The following is a 14,300-nucleotide window of genomic DNA, read 5'->3' as shown; positions in this document are numbered from 1 at the left end:
ACTCTGTGACTAGATCAAGATAAATATGAACATGTGGAAAACGAGGAAACCAGGCAAAAGCCATGAAACATAACCATATGAAAAATAGAACAAGTGCTCGGAAAAAACAATGGAATCTGAAAAGGAAACACGACAGACGCGGGACTCTGCACTGACATGGGCGGGCGTCTGGACTGATCCTTGGTACTACAGGAACGAAAATTATCAGGTAAGAACATAATTTTCCTTTCCCTGTACGTACCAGGATCAGTCCAGACTGCTGGGAAGTACCCAAGCTGCCCTAAACGGGGTGGGATCCTGACAGTCCCGCACGAAGCACACCACTGCCAAACGAGTCTACCGGCGGAGCGCGGACGTCCAATCGGTAATGTCTAGCAAAAGTGTGCAACGACTTCCAAGTAGCCGCCCGGCAAATTTCCTGAGAGGAAATAAAACCACTCTCAGCCCAAGACGCCGCTTGGGAACGCAGAGAATGAGCCTTAAGACCGTCCGGAACGGCGCGACCTTGAGAAATGTAAGTAGAAACAATCGCCTCCTTCAACCAGCGGGCTATAGTAGCCTTGGAAGCTTTATTGCCTTTCTTTGGACCATTCCACAAGACAAAAAGATGATCAGACAACCGAAAAGGGTTGGTAATGTCCAGGTACCGTAAGAGTGTCCTTCGAACATCCAACCTGCGAAGCTCCGGGTGCCGAGACACCTCAGCACCATCCACCGCAAAGGCCGGTAGGTCCACAGTCTGGTTGACGTGAAAGGCAGAAACTACCTTAGGCAAAAAGGAAGGAACGGTACGCAGAGAAACCCCGAGTCAGAAATACGGAGAAAAGGTTCTCTACAGGATAACGCCTGAAGTTCAGAGATTCTGCGAGCAGAACAAATAGCAACGAGAAAAACTGTTTTGAGAGTGAGATCTTTGAGAGTAGCCCTTCGTAGCGGTTCAAACGGAGAAGTACATAGACCCCGGAGAACCAAATTTAAACTCCAAGAAGGACAGATAGGGCATACCGGAGGTCGCAAATGTTTAACTCCTTTTAAAAATCGTGCAACGTCCGGGTGCATGGCAATGGAAAGTCCGTCAAGTTTACCGCGGTAACAGCCTAAGGCTGCCACCTGCACACAAAGAGAATTATAGGACAAACCTTTCTTTAGACCTTCTTGCAAAAAAGCCAGAATATGAGAGACCGTAGCCTGCCGTGACGACACTTTCAAACCCTGGCACCAAGAGTCAAAAACTTTCCATACCCTGACATAAGCAACCGAGGTAGAGGGCTTCCGAGCCTGTAGAAGAGTAGTAATGACCGACTCAGAATATCCCCTCTTTCTCAATTGCCGCCTCTCATAAGCCAAGCCGCTAGACAAAAGCAATCGGCCTGGTCGAAAAATACTGGACCCTGCTGTAGGAGACGAGGCAGATGACCGAGACGCAAGGGGCCGTCCACCGCTAGGTTGATGAGGTCGGCGAACCATGGCCTCCTTGGCCACTCCGGAGCTACCAGAACGACGGGTCCTGCGTGGGATTCGATCCGACGCAATATTTTTCCCACCAATGGCCACGGTGGAAACACGTACAGAAGAACTTGCGCGGGCCAGGGAAGAACTAGCGCGTCCACACCTTCCGACCCGTGTTCCCTTCTGCGACTGAAGAAGCGAACCGCCTTGGCATTCGAACGAGTCGCCATGAGGTCCAACCGGGGGGTCCCCCACCAGTGACAGATGAGTCTGAGTGCCTCGGGAGATAGTTCCCACTCTCCCGGATCTAATCGCTGCCGGCTGAGATAGTCTGCTTGAATGTTGTCGACTCCGGCGATGTGCGACGCAGCAATCCGAGACAGGTGCTCCTCTGCCCAATCCATCAGTTGGCTGGTTTCGGTTGCTACCGGAAGACTCCTTGTACCGCCTTGCCGATTTATATACGCCACCGTGGTTGCATTGTCGGACAAAACCCGAACCGCTCTGTTCCGAATCAAAGGCAGGAAGTGCTGTAACGCTAGGCGAACCGCCCTGGTTTCCAAACGATTGATAGACCACTTGGCCTGAGAAAGCGTCCAACGTCCCTGAGCGGATTGAGACTGACAGACTGCTCCCCACCCCGTCAGACTGGCATCGGTCGTGACAATGATCCATTGGGGTGGTTCCAAATCGATGCCTTGGAGCAAGTGGACCGGATCCACTCCTTTGCCACTCCTACACCCAGCAAGGACCATTGCAGACTGGTCCTTGCTGGGTGTAGGAGTGGCAAAGATATCTGAAACTCCTCTGATTTGGGATCCCAACGCGACAGAAGCGCCCTCTGTAGTGGCCGCATATGCGCAAAAGACCACGGAACCAAATCCAGGGTGGACGCCATATAACCAAGAACCTGTAAATAATCCCATACCACTGGCAAGGGAAGGGCTAGGAGACGACGAACGTGTGCCATCAGACGCTCCATCCTTGCCTGCGGCAGGAAAACTTTTCCCACTCTTGTATCGAACGAGGCGCCCAGAAATTCCAAACTCTGGGAGGGAATCAGTTGGCTCTTGGGATAATTGACTACCCAACCCAAGGAGTGTAGTCGGTGGAGTACTGTCTGAATTGCGACCTCGCAGAGATGACGCGATTTTGCCCGAATGAGCCAGTCGTCCAAATACGGGTGGACCAATACTCCTTCCCTCCGGAGGCTCGCTGCCACCACCACCATTACCTTGGTGAATACTCTCGGAGCGGTCGCCAGTCCGAACGGAAGGGCACAGAACTGGAAATGAGATCCCAGGACCATAAAGCGGAGAAATCGTTGATGGAACTCTTGTATTCTTATGTGCAAGTAAGCCTCTGTGAGATCTAAGGAAGCCAAATACTCTCCTTTGTGGACCGCAGCGATGACTGAGCGCAGGGTTTCCATCCGAAACTGCGGAATGCGCAATGCCTTGTTGACCCGCTTGAGATCCAGAATTGGGCGGAATGGCCTGTGCGTTGTTCGGCGGGCGGTACTGGCACTATGGCTCCCATCGCCTGCAACCGCTGCAGGGTTTGAGCAATCCGCTGTTGTTTTACCAGAGAACCGCTGGGAGAGATAAGGAACAAATCGCACAGGGGCCGTGCAAAATCTAAGGCGTATCCGTGAGTTATAATGTCGAGGACCCATTGGTCGGTGGTAATTGCGGCCCATTCCTCCCGAAAGTAAGAGAGTCGTCCTCCGACCTCCGGGACGGAGGAATGGACCTGCGTCCCTTCATTGAGCCGCCTTAGAGGTGGCGAAGGTATGAGACGCCCCTGCGCGGGCTGGCCTTCTACCACGAAAGGAAGGAGTCCATGCTTGGGAACGCGTAGACGGCTGTCTTGAAGCGTAAGAGGAACCCCTCCCCGATCGAAAACGGCGCTGCCCGCGAAATCGCCCGCGAAAGTTACCCGAAGTACGAAAAAATCTCGGCTTGTCCTCTGGCAACTTGAACACCTTATTCTCCCCCAAAGATCGAATAAGGTCTTCTAACTCGGTGCCAAATAATAGTTTGCCCCGAAAAGGAAAGGAACCGAGTTGGGCCTTGGAGGAAGAGTCTGCTGCCCAGTGACGCAGCCAGAGTAACCGCCGTGCGGACACTGCTGAAGACATAGACCGTGCCGAAGTGCGGAGGAGATCATAGAAGGCATCCGCGGCGTAGGCCACCGCGGATTCTATGCGGTTTGCTTGCTCAGCTTCCCCCGGAGGCAGATCCTGAGATGTCAACATCTGTTGTACCCAGCGAAGGGTAGCCCTTTGTACCATACAACTGCAAACGGCCGCCCGTACTCCCAATGCTGAAACCTCAAAGATTCGCTTAAGCAACATCTCCAACTTCCGATCTTGAAGATCCTTAAGGGCCGTACCCCCAGTTACGGGGATGGTGGTATGTTTTGCCATGGCAGTGACCGCCGAATCCACCTTTGGCACCCTAAGGAGCTCCAAAGAATCAGCAGGGAGTGGGTAAAGCTTATCCATAGCGCGGCTGACTCAGAGTAGCCTCCGGATTATCCCATTCCTTGGATACAAGCTGAAACAGTTTATTGTGAAAAGGAAAAGCATGTGAGGGTGTGCAAGCCCGTCTAACTCAAAATCCCCTGGCTGGGAATTCGTTTCAATCTGGGGTACCGGAATTCTTAGTTCTTGAAGAACATGAATGATCAAGGGATCTAATTCTTCTTTATGAAATAACCGAAGAATGAGAGGATCGTCCCCTTCAACTGGGTCAGCTGGGTCCGTACCCCCCACCTCCGTACCAGAATCCGGAACCGGTGGGTCCGGTGAAATAGGGTCCGGAGCTATATGCCGTAAAGGTTTAGGAGGAGGAGGAGGGTCTGGATTTGGATCCCCTCCCAAGTTAGTAGAAATTTTGCCACATTTATCTGGGGCAGGAGCACCCTGCTCCCATTCAGCTTCGGCCTCCATATAGGCCTTATGGAGCAAAAGAACAAATTGTGAGGTAAATGGATGAGGTCTTTTTAAAGAACCTCCCTTGGCTCCCATAGGTGGCAAATCTAGAAGCCCCGATAAACCGCGGGGTCTGTGGGGGCTAAGGTCCGGTGGGGACAGCGGTGGGAGGTCCTCTCCCTCCTCCGACGAAACGGCATCGCAATCAGGCACTTCTAAAATGGCCGCCGAATTTTCCCTCATACCGGCAGCGAGGACTGCCGCGTTTTGCCCGACGCTGCCCGAGCCCCAAGTCGCGGTGAGGGAGAGCTCCCGGCCACGGCTGGCCCCCGCGAGGAGCCCTCACCCCCGGGAAGGCACCGGGAGCAAAGGCCCTCGCAGGAGAGCCGGCGGCCCGGCTCCCCACATGCAGTACAAACTGACCCTCTGGGCATTTTTTTTTTTTTTTAAGAAGAAAAAACGGCGCGAAAAGGGGCCGGGTGACAAGCCACCCCTTCCGGAGACCACAGTGAGTAAGGCAGGCAGAGTAAAAATAAATTACCTCGTTTTTTGTTTTTTTTTGTTTGTTTTTTTTTTTTTTTAACGTGTATAGCGCTGCTACCGGCAGCTATGAAAAACCTCACAATTCAATTATACAATGGAGCCTGCAGAGGGTGTAGCATACCCATCTGACTAACTTCTCCGAGGAATTAAACTTCTCAGGAGGCGGAGAGGGAGAGTGACCGGCCCACCGATTAATTCTCCCCTCCTCTCACTGGGCAGGGCAGAGAGAAACTCCGGGAAAAGGCTGTAGGGCAGTGCCCTGCCTTGCCTGCTACTGCTCCTATTAACAGTGTTAAACTAGGCCTGTAATTAAATTGATCCAGTCACAGGATTCCTCAGAAAATAACAGTGTTAAACTAGGCCTGTAATTAAATTGATCCAGTCACAGGATTCCTCAGAAAATCGTAAGTCAAACCTGATAGGGAAAACCCCCTCCCAATTTACAGGAGATCAGGACCGCAGGTTATGCTCTCTCATCTGCTGGAGTCAGAGATATACTGAAGGATCGCAGGGGGCGCACCAGGGTATATGAGTGGTGCCTTTTCAGTTTCTCTCTGACTCCATCTGCTGGACGGGAGGCATAACCCAGCAGTCTGGACTGATCCTGGTACGTACAGGGAACACACATTAGTTCTTTTATTAAACAGGTTTTTGAAACCACCAGAGGTGGCAGTAGTGAGCTGATATGCCCGGCAGGGCTGTAGTCCCTCAGGTACTGGAACAGCGATCCAGGATGGCTGAGCTGTTGAGAAACTGTAGAAAGTGAATAGGCAGAGTAGGCAGAGTTCATGAACGGAACTAGATGACAAAACTCACATAAGGTCTCAAGGAAGCTCAGGAGCTGGAAAGGTTTAGGCCTTCGAGGAGCGAGTACCTGGTTCCAGGGAAAGCTCTGAGAGAGCGATGGTTACTCACAATTGTTTGTAGCAGCGATAGCTTCTAGGCAGTAGAGAATCTTCAGAGTGTCCAGGAACATGGGGCCTCGAGGAGTGAGTACCGGTTCCTATCTGTAATCTGAAAGTAAAGAAAAAGAGCGGGGCCCCGAGGAGTGGGTACCTCTGGTAAGTCCGAGGAGGCAGAGTAGCTTGGGAAGTATAGCCGAAGCAATCCCCTTGCTAACTCAGTTAGATAGTGAAATAGAGACCTTTAAATATTGAAGGCGGATGACGTCATCTCAGGGGGGACGCCCCTGAGGTTCGCGCTCTTGTTGGTACTTCAATCAGAGCACGTGCGTGCGCCCTAGGTCTTCAGGCAACATGGCGGATCTGCAACTTCGAGCCGGTCCGGGGACGCCAGAGGGAGATGGCATGGAGACGCCACGACAGCCAGCCATCCATGAAACCCGGAGGGAGTCGCCACAGAGGTAAAGAGGGCAGAGTGAAGACGTCGAGCAGTGACGGTCACAACAGAAGACCAAACGGTACAGGCTTACTATGCAGCAAATATGCCGAGCCTATAGCCTCTTTCAACCAGCGCAAAATCGTAACTTTAGATGCCATATTTTCTCGTTTCTGACCAGCCCACAGCACAAAAAGATGGTCCATCACACGAAACACGTTATTAACTTCCAGATAACGCAACAACACCCGATGAACATCCAGCTTCCGTAAGTCTTTAGACATAGGGTCTGACCGGTCCAAAACGGGAAACGACGGAAGTTCCACTGCCTGATTCATGTGAAAAGCAGACACCACCTTCGGAAGAAAGGAAGGAACCGTCCACAAGGACCCATCAGAATCCGAAATTCTCAGAAACGGCTCCCTACAGGATAGAGCCTGGAGCTCTGATACCCTGCGAGCAGATGTGATAGCGATAAGGAAAATCACCTATAACGTGAGATCCTTTGTTGTAGCTGTTTTCAGAGGCTCAAAGGGCGCCATACACAGAGCTGAGAGAACCAAGTTCAGATTCCAAGAAGGACAAGGGTGCCCGATCGGGGGACGTAAATGCTTTGCCCCCTTTAGGAAATGAGCCACATCGGGGTGAGCAGCCAAAGCCAATCCTTGAATGGAACCACGCAAACAACCAAGAGCTGCCACCTGAAACCTTAGGGAACTACATGATAAGCCCTTGGCGAGTCCGGATTGTAAGAAACCTAAAATAGCCGACACTGAAGACCAAGTAGGAACAATCGTCCGGTCCACGCACCAAGATTCAAAGATTCTCCACATGCACACATACGCGAGGTTGGTGGATGTCTTGTGCGACCAGAGAAGTGTTGCCACCACAGCATTCGAATACCGTTTGCTCCTCAGGTGGTGCCTCTCAAAAGTCATGCCCCTAGACAAAAGCAATCGACCTCTTCCAAACACACAGGCCCTTGATGGAGAAGGTCTGGGAGCAGTGGCAAACACAGGGGACCCACCCCTGCCAGATTGACCAGGTTTGCAAACCAAGGCCGTCTCGGCCACTCTGGAGCTACGAGGATGACTTCTGCAGGGTGTATCTCCATTCTCCTGAGCACTTTGCCTATCAGCAGCCAAGGAGGGAAGACATACAGCAGCACGTCGTTCGGCCACGGCAGCACCAGGGCATCTACCCCTTCTGCTCCTGTTTATCTGTGGCAACCGAAGAAGTGCAGAGCCTTGGCATTATGAATTGTTGCCATGAGATCCAGGCGGAGTACGCCCCACATGTCGCATATGAACTGGAAAGCTTCGTCTGTGAGCTCCCATTCCCCGAGATCGAGGGGGTGCCGACTGAGAAAGTCCGCCTGAACATTGTCGACTCCTGCTATGGTAGATGCTGCAATACTTACTAAATGCTTCTCCGCCCAGCTGATCAGCTGCCGGGCTTCCTTGGCCACTGGCTAGCTCTTGGCTCCCCCTTGGCGATTGATATAAATCGTGGTCGCATTGTCGGAAAGAATTCTGCCTGACTTCCCCTGGAGAAGAGGGCAGAACGCTTGCAATACTAACCACACTGCCCTGGTTGCCAGACGATTGATCAACCACTGAGATTCTTCCTGGGACCATTGTCCCTGCACTGACTTCCTCAGGCAAACCGCTCACCAACCAGAGAAGCTGGCATCCGTGGTCACCACTGTCCATTCGGGCACCTCCAGGGGAACTCCTCGGGATAAGTTGTCCGAGATAAGCCACCAATCGAGACTGGAGTGTGCCATATCCATAAGAGGAGAGGTAAATGAAACTGTTCGGAGACTGGATTCCAACGTGAAAGCAATGCTGACTTGTAAAGGACGCATATGGGCAAAGGCCCAGGGCACCAGCTCCAGGGTGGAAGTCATGGAGCCGAGAACTCGCAAATAATCCCGCACTCTGGGGAGATGGTTGGCCAACAAGTCCCGCACTTGTCCTTGTGGCTTGACACCCAGGCACCCATTCTACCACACACACTCACACACACACACAAAGCTGCCACGAACATATACACACAAACAAGTTTCCTCTCTCATGTGGAGCCTCTTCTCATTGTTTGGCCCAATAAGCCTGACCTCTGCTCTTCAGCCACCACCAGTCTGGCCTCCAGCGGAGGTACGCAGCATATCTTTGCTCTTCAGCCATCACCGGCCCAGCCTCCAGCAGCACACAGCATCACTCCACTTTTCTGCCCCCGCTGGCCTGGCCTCCAGTGGCAGCATGCAGCATCTCTCTGCTACCAACTGCATCAGCCCACTATGGGATGATCAATACCCTGATAGGCCAATCCGCCTCTGAGGAGAAAGGAAGCACAACTGGGGCAGTGGGACACCGGGAGCTGTGACACATCTGCCGGTGCTTGGTGACACACTGGTTGAGAATCGCTGATCTAAAACACTACTACATATCCCTACAACCTAGCAGAATACCTCAGCTTGGTCACATTTGCAAGACACAGACAGACCTTTACCAAATACAGAACAGTTGACCACAAATTACATGTTACGATGGGCGGTTTGCAGGAAGGCCCTGTGTGCCATTGCACTCACCGTTAGCGTCAGCTGGGTCCTCTCTTTGCTTCTAGACACGGCCACAGTGCTCACACTCAACAAAACGTCACCAACATCACTCTCCCAGCTCAGGCTCCTAGGCACACGCACGCGCCTGATGTCACAAGATTTAAATGGCTCACAGCAGGAATCATCCACGATGCCTCCAGTTGACCTCAGCAGTTTTCGCCCTATATGGGGCTTCCGGGCCACTTCTTCTCTGCCTCAGCAGCAGGTCACCTGGTGCTTGTTCACAGTGCATGTTTCTTCTGTGTGCAGTTCCTTTTTCTGCCTTGTCCTTTACCTTGTCTTTTTGTTCCTAGCTTGCAATGCTCTCCCCCTTTTTGTTCCTTATTTTGTTCTCTTCCTTGCCTTCTCTGTGGTCTGCCCTTGTTTCTTCGGAGTCTCGTTCCCTGACCCTGTTTGTCTGTATGTCTTGTTCCTGGTTCCTTAAGCTTATCTTCCTGGTATTGACCTTGGCTTGGCTTTGGATTCCTCTTGACTGCTGCCTGCCCTGACCTCTGGCCCATTCTTTGTTTCTGTTGTCTCTTACCTGCCTCGACCCTTGGTCCGCCTAAAACCTCTGTTGTCTGCCGCCTGCCATGACCCATTCTTCTTTCAGACTCTCATCTCTGGATTGCTCTAGGGATCCACCTAAGACCTGCTGGCCACAAGAATTCAAGGGCTTAACCTGCGGGGGAGGCAGCTGGTATAGGTGAAGTTCCAGTCAGTCCCACCACAGGGCCTCTCTGCCAGCTGATGGTGTAGGCCTAGTGGGCTTTCTCACTAGGCTGCGTCAATTATACCTCTGAATTAAGTGTCCACTCATCCAAAAGGTGTTACATTACAAATGTATAGACAAAAACTGAAATGGAAACTCCAAAAACCCAGACTCTGTATACAGTACATAAACTGGAAAACTTCTTATATATCCCTTTTACAAAGCCGCTTCCCCCTTCTCCCTGCCTCCTAGTCTGTCTTTCTCCCCCCTTACCTCCCACCCCCAGCCAGTCTCCAGCCTCAGACAAACCCTCCAGCCAGTCTTGTATCAGATTCCCCCTTCCCCAGCCATCCAGTCTCAAACCCTCCCCCACCAGACTCATCTGAAAACCCCAAAGCCAGTCTCTAGTCTTGAGCTCCTAAGCGCCCCAGCCATTCTCCAGTTTTGGGTCCCCCTTCTCAGCCAGTCTCCAATCTCAAACCCCCTTCCTCCCCAGTCAATCTCTAGCATCAGATTGCCCCATACTTTTCAGCCTACCTCAGACCCCCTTTCTCCCCAGTCAGTTTCCAGCCTCAGATCCCTCTCCAGCCAGTCTTCAGGCTTGGACACCCCCTCCCCAGATGGACTCCCCCTTGTTTTCCAGCCAGTCTCCAGACTCGGCTCTCCTGCTCCTCAGCCAATCGCCAGCCTTTCAGTCCTCACCCTCAGCAGCTTACCCTGTGCAGTCTCTCCTACTCTTCCCGAAGTTCTGATTGCAGGCCTGACACTATGCTGCTCTCTGCATGCTCGTGCTAATCTTGTGACATATGCAGATCAGCACAAGAGATCTCACGCTGATCTGCAAGTCTCATGAGAGCAACACAAGCACGCAGAGACTTGTGCTGAGTCATGCCAGCAGTTACTACTTCTCAAATGATCTGGAGAAAAAGTTGGATGGGCCAAACTTCATTCCAACACTTAAGGACAGACATGGAAAAGTAACTAGAAGAGAAACTAGACTAAATGAAAAGAGAGGCTTTTACCTTGAGCTGCTCCTTGAAAGCAAAGTATTTTCCTGAGCAATTCAGCTCAAAATTGAGCTGGCATTTCTGCTCCTCCAGGGTGTGGCCATCCACCTCTTTGTATCCTGATACTTGCTGACCAAACAGTTCATAGTACTCATCTAGAACAGCATTGGTTATGCTGACAATCTGTGAATGGTAATCTGCCACTGCCTAGGAAAAGATGAAAGACAAGACAAGAATGTGAAATCCAAGTTAGGTTTAGATTAGGCATGGCATTAAGAAAAGAGTTTAAGGGACTAGCCTAAGGATGTAATAGAATTGCTGAGCACTGCCATACATGAGATCAGGGTTAAGTTCTAGATCAGCTGGAGCTGGGGATGTTGTGGAGACAGTATTCAAAAACTATAGTGGAGAGGGACTGTGGGCACATCATACAAATGTGATACCCAATGGCTTGATTCAGGATATACTTGTACCGAGTTCTGAAGAAAGCCACGGTCTGTACGCTTGACTGAGGATGGCTAGGCTAGATGAGATGATAGTTAAAAAGATGGAAATAAAACAAAGAAAACTGTGAATAAAGGCTTATGGCACACTAGCCTAGTACAGACCATTTTCAATTGAGCTGGAACCCCAAATGGAAAAGGAGGAGGAAGCTAGTAGCCACTCCCTCCTCCCAAAAAAATAGAAAAATGTTCTCAGTTCAGTCCCTAGTGTCCTCTTATAAGATGGTCCCTCACACAGTTATACCAATTTGGCTGTCACAGCCAAAAGCCAAGGAACAAATAGGCATGAAAAGGAAAATTGGTTCTTACCTGCTAATTTTTGTTCCTGTAGTACCATGGATCAGTCCAGAACCCGCTCATACATCCCGAACATATGAGAGGGAAGTAGACTGCTGCCTAGCCTGTAAAAGCATAGCAATCACTGGCTCTGGATATCCTCTCCGCCTTAAGCGGCTTGCCTTTCAAAAGCCAAGCCGCTAGACAAAAGCGATCTGCCTGGTCGTAAAATACGGGACCTTGACTGAGAAGATCTGGAAGATGACTGAGGCACAACGGACCGTCCACCGCTAGATTGACTAGATCTGCGAACCATGGTTGACGTGGCCATTCCAGAGCCGCTAGGATCACCTTCCCAGGGTGCCTCTCTATTTGGCGCAATACTTTGCCCACCAAAGGCCAAGGCAGAAAAACATACAGCAAGATTTCCCGAGGCCAAGGCACTACTAGAGCGTCGACTCCCTTGGCCCCGTACTCTCTCCTGCGACTGAAGAATCGAGGAGCTTTTGCATTGAGCCGAGTTGCCATCAAATCGACCTGGGAACGGCCCCACCTTCTCCGGATGAGCCGCATCACAGACTCCGCCAACTCCCACTTGCCTGGATCTAAGCTCTGACAACTGAGAAAATCAGCCTGGACGTTGTCGACACCTGCGATATGAGAAGCCGCTAGCTGAACCAAGTACCGCTCCACCCATTGAAACAACTCCTGAGCTTCCAGTGCCACCCCCTGGCTCTTGGTCCCACCCTGATGATTAATGTAAGCAACCGTTGTGGCATTGTCCACAGAACCCTGACTGAATGACCCTGAACGAGGGGGAAAAAGGTTTGAAGTGCCAGCCACACCGCCTGGTCTCCAACCGATTTTTAGGCCAAGAGGCTTCCACCGCTGACCAAGTGCCCTGGGCCGACTGTCGCTCACAGACCGCTCCCCAACCAGAGAGACTGGCATTGGTAGTGAGAACCACCCACTCCGGGACTTCGAGGTTGACTCCACGCTGTAGATTGGATAGCTGTAGCTACCACGAGAGGCTGGTCTGTGCCGATGCATCCAGCAAAACCGGTAAATGAAAAGCCTGTGACAGAGGATTCCATTTGTCCAACAGGGCCTTCTGAAGTGGGCACATATGTGCAAAGGCCCACGGCACCAATTCCAGTGTTGAGGCCATCGTTCCCAGAACCTGCAAAAAATCCCAGGCTCGAAGTACCTTCGACGACAGCAAGTGGCAAACTTGTGACTGTAGCTTGAACATTCTCTCCTGTGTGAGGAACACTCTGCCTTGCCTAGTGTCAAAACGAGCCCAGAGGTAGTCAAGCGTCTGTGACGGCTCTAGATGACTCTTTGCCCGATTGCCTACCCAGCCGAGAGATTCTAGCAGACAAATAACTTTCTGGACTGCCAAACGTCAGCCCTCCAATGATTCCTCCCGAATCAACCAATCTTCGAGATAAGGGTGCACAAACACTCCCTTGTGCCGAAGAGCTGCTGCCACCACCACCATTACTTTGGTGAACGTGTGAGGAGCCGTGGCCAGGCCAAAGGGAAGAGCTTGAAATTGAAAATGCTGACCCATCACTGAGAATCTCAGAAAACGCTGATGGTCCATACGAATGGGAATATGCAAATACGCCTCCATTAGATTTAGGGAGGCCAAAAACACCCACGAGTGCACCACTGCAATTACGGATCATAAAGTCTCCATTCGGAAGCGAGGTATCTTTAAGGATGTGTTGACCAACTTGAGGTCCAGGATGGGGCAAAACATTCTCTTCTTTTTCAGCACCACAAAATAGATGGAGTAACGACCCCTGCCCCATTCGTGTGGGAATACCGGGATCACTGCCCCTAACTCTCGCAACCTGCGCAACATCTCCCGAACCGACTGACGCTTTGCCGAAAACCTGCAGGGGGAGATTAAGAAGAGGTCGCGAACGGAACGTGCAAACTCTAATGCGTAACAGTCTCTTATCACCGAGAGAACCCACTGATCCTGTGTAATCTTGATCCACTCACCGTAGAAGTCTGCCAGCCAGCCCCCTATATAGGGATCGGCAGAATGGATCAGCCTTGCTTCATTGGGAGGACTTGACAGCAGCTGTTCCCCCGGCTGAGGGAGCCCTGAATGGCCTTTGTCTGCCTCGAAAGGACTGACTCCAATTTGAGCCCCACGGTTGAAAAGGCTTCTGTGACTGCAACCAACGTGACCTCTAGAAGGCCGTGACCGCCTGCCATCTCGAAAACAGGACCGGGCCTGAAACCCCTGGCGATTCCTAGGCTTATCCTCCGGTAACTTATGTACTTTTGTTTCACTCAATTATTTGATTAGCTGTTCCAGCTGTTCCCCAAACAAGAGATGACCCTTAAAAGGCAAGGAACCTAACCGGGCCTTAGAGGATACATCCACATCCCACTGACGGAACCATAGCAAACGTCGGGCCGCAACCGCAGAACTCATCACACGAGACAGTGAACGCACCAAATCATACAGAGCATCCGCCACATATGCGACCGATGCCGCCACGTGATCAGCATCTGACATGCTGGATCCAGGTAGCGTTTGGCCTGTTATGGTTTTGAGGTTTTTGAGTGGATTCTTGGGTACTGTGGTGATGGCCACTCCCACGAAGAGGAGTCCCGTGAGGAACCACAGTATTAGGCTAGACTCGAGACACGCAAACACAGAGATTTGTCTCTTACTATACAGCTGGATGATACCACCAGAGGTGGCAGTAGTGAGATGATCCAGTAGTAGCAGTCCAGGGACCCTCGGCAGAGGGGATCCGTCTCACTATGATAGATGTTAGCAGCCCTCGGTAGTATAGGGAGTTCTGGTGCTTGTTCCCCGTGCAGAGCTGTAGATGAGACAGACTGGAAAAGGTTAGATTACTCAATAAGTTGGTAGCTGTATAGATGTAGATCCCAGCAGGCAGAAGTAGTT

At 51.5% G+C, this 14,300-nt stretch overlaps 1 protein-coding gene across 5 annotated transcripts in view; it reads right to left on the bottom strand.

Moving 5' to 3' along the window:
• CFAP70 (cilia and flagella associated protein 70) overlaps nucleotides 1-14,300 on the bottom strand; it is a 351,702-nt gene that overhangs the window by 97,691 nt on the left and 239,711 nt on the right. For all 5 annotated transcript variants that reach the window (XM_029576140.1, XM_029576137.1, XM_029576141.1 and 2 more), the window contains one exon: nucleotides 10,599-10,790. In XM_029576140.1, coding sequence (XP_029432000.1) covers nucleotides 10,599-10,790 — 192 coding nt within the window. The remainder of the gene's footprint in view (nucleotides 1-10,598; nucleotides 10,791-14,300) is intronic.

The sequence above is a fragment of the Rhinatrema bivittatum genome, chromosome 14, assembly GCF_901001135.1.
Source record: "Rhinatrema bivittatum chromosome 14, aRhiBiv1.1, whole genome shotgun sequence".
NCBI lineage: Eukaryota > Metazoa > Chordata > Amphibia > Gymnophiona > Rhinatrematidae > Rhinatrema > Rhinatrema bivittatum.
The sequence above is the reverse complement of the archived record's forward strand: the minus strand, read 5'-3'. Positions and strand labels throughout refer to the sequence as shown.